Source organism: Tarenaya hassleriana, unplaced genomic scaffold (assembly GCF_000463585.1).
Source record: "Tarenaya hassleriana unplaced genomic scaffold, ASM46358v1 Cleome37, whole genome shotgun sequence".
Taxonomy (NCBI): Eukaryota; Viridiplantae; Streptophyta; class Magnoliopsida; order Brassicales; family Cleomaceae; genus Tarenaya; species Tarenaya hassleriana.
The window spans coordinates 696,903-708,887 of record NW_010966725.1 but is presented as its reverse complement, the minus strand read 5'-3'; the positions used below and the strand labels follow the sequence as shown (position 1 = coordinate 708,887).

General features: G+C 35.5%; 2 protein-coding genes across 2 annotated transcripts; both read left to right on the top strand.

Moving 5' to 3' along the window:
• The first annotated feature begins 457 nt into the window (after positions 1-457).
• On the top strand, positions 458-1,037 carry LOC104822778. The gene is made up of 3 exons (XM_010554124.1): positions 458-489; positions 589-601; positions 669-1,037. Exons 1-3 carry the CDS (start codon positions 458-460, stop codon positions 1,035-1,037), a joined length of 414 nt encoding a protein of 137 aa, XP_010552426.1.
• A 7,331-nt stretch (positions 1,038-8,368) lies between these two features.
• LOC104822655 (ubiquitin-like protein ATG12A) lies at positions 8,369-10,102 on the top strand. The gene is made up of 6 exons (XM_010553935.1): positions 8,369-8,448; positions 8,613-8,671; positions 9,132-9,200; positions 9,293-9,355; positions 9,602-9,689; positions 9,896-10,102. The coding sequence occupies exons 1-5, from the start codon at positions 8,415-8,417 to the stop codon at positions 9,659-9,661; spliced, it is 285 nt and encodes a 94-aa protein (XP_010552237.1). The 5' UTR covers positions 8,369-8,414; the 3' UTR covers positions 9,662-9,689; positions 9,896-10,102.
• Positions 10,103-11,985: the final 1,883 nt, after the last annotated feature.

Sequence of the window (11,985 nt, the reverse complement as noted above, 5' to 3'; positions counted from 1 at the left end):
GTGACGAAGAACAGCCGACTTTTGCAGAAAAGTGTGAGTTTTTGGAGATCCAAAAACGAGTTCTAAGTCTCGGGATTTCTCGGTGCACAAATCGATCAGAGATTCGAGTCCTAGCAGACAAGTTCCAATCGTTGGAATCCATCCCGAGGTGTGGATACGTGTAGAGGGCGAGGTATTCTTCCCGCCTTTCGTGATCAGAACGATTCATCGATAGAGACAGGCCCCGGATCGATTGAGGTAAGCGTTCTTAACGTTTCTACGATTTCAATAGCAGCATGGTTCTAGGGTTCTATAATTTTTGTTTTACATCCGCTGCGCAAACCCTAGAATCGATCTCTTAGGAATAGGATTCGCTCATGAGATCCCAGGAAACCCAACAGGTTTCACCCAGATGTTTAAACATTATCTCCCAGAAGGTAACACTGCACCTGAATCTTATTATGAAACTAAGAGTTTAATGCGGACGTTGGGTTTACCGTATCAGAAGATGTTAGAGTTTAAATATTATTTACATATCAGAAGATGTTAGAGTTTAAATCAACAGCTTGGGTTTACCGTATCAGAAGATGTTAGAGTTTAAATCAACAGCTTGTATCTCGAGGTAATTTTTGTATTTTAAATAATATAACATGTTAGAGTTTAAATATTATTTACATATTGTTTTGAAGGTCGTTCCTCCCGATGCGAAAGGTCGGATTTACGGGATTGGTGCGTTGGCGAGTCAGCTCGGGGGTGGTGACGCATCTTCGTCGTCTGTGGTACGTCATGTATCTCTGACGCGTGAAGTCGAGGAGCTGAAGAGAAAACACGAGGAGACTTCTGCGGAACTTGTAGCTGCTCGGGAGAAGATTGCTCAGTTTGATGCAGCTCAGGCGAAGATCGCTCGGTTAGAGGAGATGATGCAACGTTTTATGCCTCCGACCGATTCCGCCGGTTCGTCTGCTCCGAGTCCCGCCGTCAATCCCGATCCATCGGTTCATCAAGACGAGCAACATCCCCAAAATCTCGATGATTTTCCGGACAATTTATTTCGTTAGATTTCAGTTTTGTAATATATAAAACAATTTCGGTTTTTTTTTTCAATTTGTAATATATAAAACAATTTTCAAATGTATAATTATTTTTTAAAACGAAATTTTTTATTTTTTTTCGAAAAAAATTTCTTCTGCGACGGATTATTCCGTCGCATACGGAATAATCCGACGGATATCTTCCGTCGCTCATCGAAGCAGCGACGGAACTATCCGTCGTTATAAGCCGTCGCTAATTTGCGACTATTATCTGACCAATCCTTCCGTCCCTCTTTGCGACTATTATGCGATAGATGATCCGTCGCATTATCCGACGGAAATACGACGGAAATTCCGTCGGTGAGAGCGACGACTGAACGACGGAATTTCCGTCGCGTTTACCATGGAAAAACGACGGAGTTTTCGTCGGTCATATCGACTAGATTGCGACGGTTAGTCCGTCGCGTTTACCGGCGGAATATTCCGTCGCTAAAAAACGACTGAGTTACGACGGGTTTTTCCGTCGCAAATATGCGACGGATGCACGACCGGGATGTGTTTGCGACAACCATTACCGGACGGAACTTATTCCGTCGAAGTCCGTCGCAAACTGAAAATACCGACGGAATTTTCTGTTTTGTGCGACGGATATTTCCGTCGAAAAATAGAGTGTTTTTTGTAGTGTATTATACGTATAATTTATTTAAATAGACAAATTAGAAATGGAAAAAGGGAGTAAGTAAATAAACAAAAGACTATGCATACGATACATAGCCAAAAGTTTTGTAACCATGAACGCAAATTACAAAGGGATCGAGGATTATAATATTAATACACTAGGGACCATTTTCCCCATTGTTCGTAAAATTTCTTCATTAATGATTTTCTACGTAAAGAAGTCCGTTAATTGAGATATTTCTCAATTAATTAGACTGCAATTAATCTGAATTATCATAATGTTAATTATCTATTATGAAAAGCATTTTTAGTCTATTTTATATTATGTGCTGTGAATGGTTTGTGTTATATCCTCTGTTCATGGTGGGTGTTGTGGGGGAGTTTTGAATTGACAATATAATCATGATAGTAACGTGCAAAATTAGCCCATTAGTTCCAAAATTTTACTCTAACAACCAATTAATTGTGAAATCAATTATTGTAGGGTCAAATTAATGGTTCGTTATGGAAAAGCGAAATTAGAGAATTAGTAACTATTTAAATTTTGAAAGGACAAAAGAGAGTCGTTAGGAAGTTTATCTCCCAAAATATTGTTCATATGTGCAATGGCAACTAATTATAAGTGTTGACCATATTTTTAGTTAGGGAAAATCCCATTAAAAACCTTATACTTTTCTCTCTTCGCAATTTAAACTCTATATTTTTTTTATCCAAATAAATTTTATATTTTATTTTATTGGTAAATAAAATTATATACTTTCGAAAATTTTCAAATAAAACCCTGAACGAAAAAAATACTATTCAATATTGACATTACATTCTAGTCATCCGATACATCATCAATCTCTAATATTTAATAATATTAATAAAAAATAATAAATATTAATATTAATAAAAATAAAAATAAAAATATAAAAATTATACACATTCATATACACATATATCACACATATATATATAATGATATACATATATACATATATATAAATATATTTGTATATACGCATATATATACATATAATACATACATATAACAATGAAATTAATGAGGAGAGAACTCTTTCTTTTTGCATGCATGTATATATCATTCTCTTTAGCTAGATGTATACTTCTGGAGAGGGAAATGTTAATTATAACAATGAAATTAATGAGGAGAGAACTCTTTCTCTTTCCAGTTATAATTTAGGTTGCTGCAAATAGCTTTCATCACGTACGAATCGATACAGATAAATATACAGCCACATTCCATAAGGATTTGTACGTACGGCCAGTACCATTAATTCATTTGCATATATAACGACGTATATAATAAAGAGATGGGGGCATACTGTATCCCTCAACAACCATGCATGCACGAGACGTCGTTCTCATGCATAGACCAACTAGCTTGCGTGTTAATTAGTAAGGCTTTTACTTCACATAAATACACTCTATATTAATTAGGGTTCATGTGTGTGTGTGTGTGTATGTATACCGATATACGTACATGGACAGTTGTGTGTCGTCTTCGCCTATAACAGTGCATGGTGGGACGAGCTATAGTGACTAGAAGAGTTTATTTATTATGATAAAAACACTTTGAATGTCATTTTCTCACATCGTCGGTACAAATGGACATGTATATGATTATACTTATGTTTGTATTGTTGTATATATATATGTATGTGGATGTACCATGTCACTATATCACAACTAGTGCGAAAACTTTAAATAGATAACTTCGAAACGGGTGATATATATATATATATAATGTATGAGAAATAGCAGTTGAGAATCTTATTAAAACCAATTAGAAATCAATTTTACGAACTTGTTCAAAAGTAATTCAAAAAAAAGCATGTTTTGGCTATTTATTTGTAATAATTACATTTTGTATCTTTGGGTATGTTCACAGGGACATAATCGTTATATGAAAATGAATGAGGATTTTTCTATCCAATTTATTTGTAGAATTTGAATTTTAGGTGTTAGATAAAGATTTTCCACATATGAGCATGATATAGTTTCAAGAAAAATCTTATTAATTTTGCAACCTCTAATTGCGGATATAATATTGAATCCAGGGCACAATTTCTTAAAAAACAAAAATTGTAAGAAAAATGGAAAATGGTAGAGAGAGAGGCGATGAAAGAGACGTAAGGGAGTCAATAGATAACCAATGAAAATTAGACACGTGTTGGGGAAAAAAAGAGACAAGAGAGACCAAAACAAGTGGATATGACTTTAGTGTCCGCACGTGACGGGTGGACACAGATGTCTCGTGGTTGTCGCGCGTGCACACGTGTGAAGTGTGAACCTCTTCTTTTTCTTGTTCCTCCTCCACGTCACACGTGGGACCTTGCACCCAGCATGGATTCGCAGCGTTTCTTACAAAAATGCAGTATTTTTATTTTATTCTACTCTGTAAATCTTTAATACTACAAACGTCATTAATAATCCCAAAAAGTATATTATAAATATTTCCAAATATTAATATATTTTAAATCGATTCGTAATGGATATATAATGGATTAGCTGAATATTATGAATTATTTATCCCTAATCTCATATCTGACTCAATTTAGTTAAATGAATTTGAAATTTCTAATAATAACTAATATATAATAAAAAATAGTTAGATTAAACAATATTATGTTATGAATACTTAATTATAATTTCGATTAGAACAAATTTCTTTCTTTCTTTTTTCGTTTTGTCTCATTAAATCTTTAAGATCATCACAAAATAATGTTGACGTTGCCGTTCAGGGCCAGGTCAGGTGGCAGAGGGCAGGGGGTAACTCTTTGAGGTGGGGAGATCGATTCCTCTCGTCGCTCTCTCTTCCCTTGACCTGTTCGCCTGTCAGCCCATCATAATGAGCTGATTTACCCCCTCTCCGCGTGTTGCAGGCTCGTACGTGTGGGTGTGGGGTTTGATCTGTAGGCGCCTAAGTCCAACTACGGCCCGAGCGTTAGACGCGCCTAGTGGCCAGGTCCGGTGGACTGAGGTTCATGGGGACTGTTAGGCGCGGGTGGTGGCCAGTTCGTCTCCGTTTGTAAGGGTAGGTAGTCATAGGAGTTCCCCATCATTACAGAAAAAAAAATAATGTTGAAGATTATATATATATATATATCATGTGTGTGTGTAGATCCAATCAAATATTTTTTTATATGTATTGTACGATGTTAAATTTTTGTGGATTTCTCTGATATCTTAATTAACTAAATAAAATTAAAAAAAAAAGTATTGTTAGCCATATATATTTTAAAGTGATTAATCGATTCTAGGAACGGGCAAAAGTGCGTTCAAATTGCTTTCCTGAGTACTCACATTCATCATGATGTTATCTTTGCATGATTATCTACCACTATATACTATGAATTTTCAATATTACCCTTTTAACGCCAAAAACGAAGGAAACAAGTATAACATGAAATAAAAAAATAAGAGTAACACTTATTGGTATTATATATGTTGAATCTTATGAAAATTATTTTATCCAATTTACAGTTATATTTCTAACTGTTTTAAGTATTAATTCTGACACAAGAGAAAAGTGTAAAAAAACATTTTCTATGTAGAAAGTATCTCTTTTCAAACACCTTATTATTTAATTGAAAAAAATCTTGAAAATTCTCAAAATTTGCAATTAGGTAGAAAACTAATTACTCAATTTACAAGTGTTTTTATTTATTTTCGAACTTAGAAAAATTAGATACGATAATTTCTAAACTTATATAAAAGTGTTAATGGTCCTAACAATAAATTTGACCACAATAATGTGTTGAATAATTCTACGCGGCGCGTAAATTGTCAAGATACATTAGATTTTAATGCTATGTACACAGTAAAAATAACAATTTGAAGGGTAATTTCGAGTTCATCGATGACGTTTCCAGCCGCCGTGTCTCTTCCTTGGATGACGCCATTCTCACCGAAAAATCTGACGTCAAACACTCCTGTTTCGGCGGAGATACCATCGATCTTAATTCAGAGCTCGAGATCCATTTGTGATGGTAATTATTATAATCTCCGGCGTTAACCCAAATCTTCTGGTGAACCAAAATTTTTACGATTACGAGTCGGTTTTATTATACCCTATCTATTAAACCCAATTCTGTATATATGGCATAAAAGTTTGACGTGTCTTGACATTAATTCACGCGCCACATAGGATTGTTCAACATATTATTTGGGTCAAAATTATTGTTAGGACGATTGTGAATAGATTTAGAAATTATCGTGTAAATTTTTTAAAATGGAATAAACAGAAACACCTATAAATTAAATTAGTTTTCCAGTGAATTGCAAATTTGAGAATTTTTAAGTTTCCTATTTATTTTGATCTGACTTCATTTACTATATTTTTACCATAAGTGATAAATGTAATAATTTCAACTATCATATGGCAACTAATGCTTGGATTTCAACATTTACAGTGAAATGTACGAACAAGCATTTCAAAAAAAAAAAAAAAGATCCGAACTGCATAAACGAGTATACTTGTTATCATTACATCTAATATATATGTATATATAAATTCAAGAGTATTATAGACAGCATATGAATATTTGTTTCAGAAGTTAAAGCTTTATTCCAATCCGTAATGAAGAGAAAGAAAACAAAGATAATGGTGAAAATATATTTATATTTCTTTTGTTGGGACAATAAAACAAAAACAATCAAAAAAAGAAAAAAAAAAAGAAAAGAGAATGTTAGATTTGATTGGGAAGAAGATTACAACTGTGTCAGCAAAACTTGTCGTCGTGGTTGCAGCTTTTTGTCTGAGAATGATGAAACGGTGACGTATCCATCCATCTCCTCTCTCTCTTTTTCTTTTCCTTTTTTTGTTTTTTTTTATATTAAGTTTCTTTTCCTTTTTTTGCAAAAATAAATGTTTTTTTTTAAAGATCTCTACAACGGTCTCATGATGCAATATTTTAAATTCTGAATTCAGAGACGACGATTTTAAAACGAAATAATAAGTATTCATATAATTTTTCTATAACCGAGAACTCTAAACAATAACCAAATAAAATAAATAACGAAAAACAGCAAATGACAGTATTTTTTTAAAAACGAACATTTTATCAATAAAAATCAACTTAAAAAACCAAAACAACTACTCGAATTTAATTTTAAATATGAATATGAATATATATCTATGCGAGGGATTTTTTGGGTTGTATAAGCGTATAAGTAACATTATAGTTTGAGGTTAAACTAGCTGTTGTTGATAAGTTGGTCCAATATATGAGTCATAATTAATGATTTATCTTTCTTTTCATGTGCCACAGTTGAATGAAAAGGAGGGTGACAAAGAGAGCACCAAAAAACTTTGCCTTTGTTAATTTCATAAGCCAAACTCCAAACATATAATTGATTAATCTTCCTCTAATTAAGCCCATGCAATGAATACGAGCTCCTCGACTCGCATCGACAGTGACTGAAATTGGCAGTCCATTATATATATATATATATAGTTTTCATTTTAAGAAGATAACCATCTTTATCGAAATGTCACCATTTTTGTCCGTGTTCTTTGTGATTATATATACGATTCGGTCTATTTTCTCATAGACATATTTTCAACGTCAAACTTTGGACTTTAAATACCGTCACAATAGTAAAACATATAGGGAATTATCATATATTAGCAGATTATTCGTCTAGTCATGATATTCATACTTATCCTTAATCATCATCATTTTTATTATAAACTATAATAAACTCCCAAAGGGGGGAGAAATATGAATCTGATATTTTGATATCATGACAATCTGTATTAATCGTTGTTGATATTATTAATAAATATTATCCCATGGGACAATTTACAGATACTAGAGTGAATTCTATATGCCGTGAGATTTTGGGATTTGATTTTAATTAAAAAAATGGGACAAAAAGCCAACAAATTGGGTTGGAGACTGTATGTCCATTTGACTTGATCCCTTATAAGACAAAAACAGTAATATTCTGATACGTTAGAAGACAAAAACAGTAAATTTCTGAAAATGGTCCTTTTTCATTTTAAATTTTAATATTTTTTCCGTCGCTTTTGACGGATTTTACGAACATTTCAAACATCTCTCAAAATCATCAATAAAAAAGATATATATATATATATATATATATATTTTTTTTTTTTATAAGAATAGTTAGCAGATTCATTTTGTTTTAGAAAAATACACAATAATCACTTACAACACACAAAAATGAGTAATATTGAGGCATTTTACAAAAGCTTATTTGTAATACTTAATTTGATACAAGCGTCATATAGAGAAAAAAAAAAAGATAAGTATCATGTTATTTGAATTTAATCATTTACCTATAATACAATTATTAATTATTTTTTATATGCAAAATTTAACATATTAATACCAAGAGGCCGAGCCTTATTTGGTCCAGACTGGGCCCAACGTTGATCTAATTTGACGATTATGAAGGCCCATTTACAGTTGTTTTGATATAATTTTTTTCCCTTTTTTTATTTATTAGTGTCAATAATAATCCTAGATTAGTACTAATCATTTTAAACTAGGTGCTAAAATAGCATTACTATTAAATTATAAGTTACAAAATTTGATGTAATCGAATAGGTTTTTTGAAAATGGATCGAAATTGGGCTTAGCCGTGGGCTGTCCGGTGGGCTTAAAATCGGAATGAAAATGTCTAATTTGCCCCTAGTCAGAGTTTTGTCTTGTGTAAATTCCCCGGTTGTTCTTCCTTCTCCGCGATTCAATAATGGCGACCGAGTCTCCGAGTTCTGTGCGAAAAGGTGAGTCTCTGACTCGTTGCTTCAATTTGTTCTCCCATCGGAAAATATGATCCAACCAAGTAAAGTTTTTTATTGAGGGGTTTGTTTCTATCGATATTTTTTGTGGGTTTTCTTACGGTTTCTGTTTGATCAATTCTAGGGTTTTTTCCCTTTCTTTCTTGCAGTTGTTGTTCACCTAAGAGCTACTGGTGGCGCTCCAATACTCAAACAATCTAAATTCAAGGTATCGTCTTCCGGAACCTCTCCTCCATGGATTACAGTATTAACCTGTGTTGAAATTAGGGGTTTTTCGAACCCCACATTGGTCAAACTTTACCAAAAAAGAAATTAGGGTTTTTTGGTTATACGATCCTTCCCTAAGCGAGCTTTTCATCTTATAACTAAGCTTTGTGAGATTTGTTTGAAGAACTTTAGCGTATTTATTTTTTCACGCATGATCTTGAGGTAGTGACACGATGTCGGTTGATTCTATCTATATATGGTGACTACATGTAATTCAACTCAGAGACATTATCCATTTCTTCGTTCACTAGCTTTGTTGTCGGGAAGTATGTCGATGCAGGCGATATCTATTCAACACACGTGGTTACGGTTTTCTTCGAAAATAGCAATACATTTGGATCGGTGAATGTTTCTTTTTTATTCTTTGTATAGGTGAATGTGTTGTTTTTTTGTGTCTTCAGATCCCAGGAACTGACAAATTCGCTAAAGTGATTGACTTTCTTCGGCGGCAGCTTCATTCAGACACATTGGTAATCAACAAATTCTGGTGCTTTTTGCTTCTTGAAGTTGTCTTAGCACATTGTTTTGTGTGGTACTTACTGATATTCTTCATTCTTTCAAGTTTGTCTATGTGAACAGCGCTTTCTCGCCAAACCCTGATGAATCGGTGATTGATCTATACAATGTGAGTGCGGTTAATATTTCACTTAACCTCTACACTCTCTCCCAGCTATTTGTATCAAGGTTCTCTCATTAAGTTGTACATGGTAGTAGCATGCTTTTTATGCTAGTAGAGTATTCTTCACAATAAGCTGTTACCTTTTACAGCGTTTCTTCTCGTGCAATTGCATTTGAACTGGAATAGTTGAAGTACCGATCTAGATATTGTCCGGTTGCGTCTTGCTTATATGGTTCTGGTCTGTAATCGCAGAATTTTGGCTTTGACGGTAAACTGGTGGTTAACTATGCATTTTCCATGGCATGGGGCTAAAAACTGATGAATTCGCCATTCTCAAGCTGTAAGTAGATTCCTTCGACCTTCTTCTGTTTCGTCTCTGGTTTGAGAACAGGGCACAAAAACCCGTGATCCGGAAACTCAAAACAATATGTAGTCCTTTACTTTGCGAGACGCTTCTTATGTGCTAAACCCGTATGAACTATTGGCCCCTTCCATTGTTTTCCGAAAACTGACCCGAATCTTGTTCGAATCTCCTGTACTTGACAGTTGAAGCCAAGGCAAGGTTCTTTGTGGTATATGAGCACAACATCAGTACCTATCCCTGAGCTTCATTGTAGAACCGAAAGTTTCTGTACATTCATAGCAATACCACTGATCTTTTTTTATACATGTACAAAGTGGTGTTTATTCGGCTCCTTTCATTAGGGTTTTTTTCCCTCTAATTTATCATGGATAATTGGATATGTTGGATCAGCACGAAGTGTAGAGCATATATATATATATGCGATCCGGGAACATTTTATAATGGGCCGAGGTCCATGAAAGATGATGATAATGATGGTTTTATAACAGAAAAAACGAAATAAACAGAGGGGGTGACTCAATGCCTTTGATCTTACAAAGTTGACAGCTTTGCATAAATCTATTATCTCTACTTCTCCGATAAAATCCCCACGCAATCTTTCCCCCGGATTTAGCCCTAATCCGTTACTCCTCTCTCTCTGCATTTTGCCGGAAAATTTTCACCCTTTCTCGCGAGATTTCCTTGGTCAATGATCCTATTGTTCAACCATCCTTACTCCCATTTTCCTTCTTCGCGTCTTCTTCGACTTCGTCTTCCCTTTGCATGCCCTGACTCCTCCGAATCCCCTTCATCCATTTCAATTTGCGGGATTCGTACATACCCACTTGCTCTTTCCCTTTGATTATCCGACCCAACGAGCGATTTCACCAACACTCAGATTCAGGGTTCTTCTTTGTTCATACCTCTTCCCTTGTCTCGTCCTGTTTCTGGGTTTGTCGGAGAGTGGATCGTTTTCGGTAATCAGGAAATAGAGACGAGAATCGGAGATCTATTTCCTCGATTTCTCCTTGTCGACGTGATCGCATTCTTCGGAGAAGGAATGCATCTTTCCCAACCTCGTTGATTGGATTTTTCTTTCTCACTGTTTTTTTTTCCGCGGGGAAATTCAGGATGCCACCATTGGAAGGAAATCCAAAAGCGAATTCCAGTTTGCGGTGGTGACGGAGAAAGGAATCCCTTTTCCCCTTGACCCGAGTTTGACTCAAACCTTTTTGATGAAATGGGTATTTTGCATTTCGTTTCGAAAAATCCTCGCGTGAATATTTTGGTTCTCAGCCTCCTTTTCACCATCCATGGCTTCCTCCTCGTCGATTCACAAGAATTCACCTGTTTCAAATCAGCTATCATGGAATCTCAGAAAGCTACTCTCAATCCGACAAGAAGTCAAATCATTTTTGCGCATGGAGATCGGGGATGGAACAAACACTATGGTCTTGCATGATACTTGGTTAGTTGAGCGCCCTGAAAGGATTAAGGCGAAACTACAATCATGGACCACCAAGTTCCTCTCAAGGGCGGGCAAATTACTACTAATCAAATGTTATTTATGGACAGGTTGCAAATTGGAGTGCCACATTCCTTCTCCCCAAGTCAGTACTTACGGCTATCAAGAGCCTTTGCGCGACTTTCCTTTGGACGGGTTCTTCACATTCTGCTTGTAGGCCACACTCGAGGGTCGCTTAGAAGGAGGACTTGGCATCAGAACTCTAAAGGATCTGAACATGGTCCACCGGTTGAAGCTCGTATGGAGAACACTAAGTGACAGAGGCTCTTTATGGGCTAGATGGCTGACGGAGAACGTATGGAAAAAGAAGAGCTATTGGACAACAACCGTGTCAAATCAGCTATCATGGAATCTCAGAAAGCTACTCTCAATCCGACAAGAAGTCAAATCATTTTTGCGCATGGAGATCGGGGATGGAACAAACACTATGGTCTTGCATGATACTTGGTTAGTTGAGCGCCCTTTGCTTGATGTAACAGGAAATGCAGGTCCGCGTCTTATGCGCATTGGTCTGGATGCAACTGTGGCAGAGGCATGCTGAAGTGGACACTGGTCAGTCCCAGGAGCACGGTCTGATGCGCTCGAATCGATTCTTATCTGTCTGACGACAGTGCAGACACCTATCGCAGATCGGAGACCAAATATAGCTATTTGGAAGCACAAGCCCGGAGAATTTAAGAGGGAATTTTCGGCTGCAAACACATGGGAGCTGATAAGGGAGCATTCAATCGAAGTAGATTGGTACCAAACCACTTGGTTTAAGCATGC

Bases quoted from the DNA above. Each gene is read 5' to 3' on its own strand.
- LOC104822655 (XM_010553935.1), top strand. From the start codon at position 8,415: ATGGCGACCGAGTCTCCGAGTTCTGTGCGAAAAG. The intron at 8,672-9,131 runs GTATCGTCTTCC...TTGTGTCTTCAG, and splicing joins TCAAACAATCTAAATTCAAG to ATCCCAGGAACTGACAAATT. The intron at 9,356-9,601 runs GTGAGTGCGGTT...CTGTAATCGCAG, and splicing joins CGGTGATTGATCTATACAAT to AATTTTGGCTTTGACGGTAA.
- LOC104822778 (XM_010554124.1), top strand. From the start codon at position 458: ATGCGGACGTTGGGTTTACCGTATCAGAAGAT.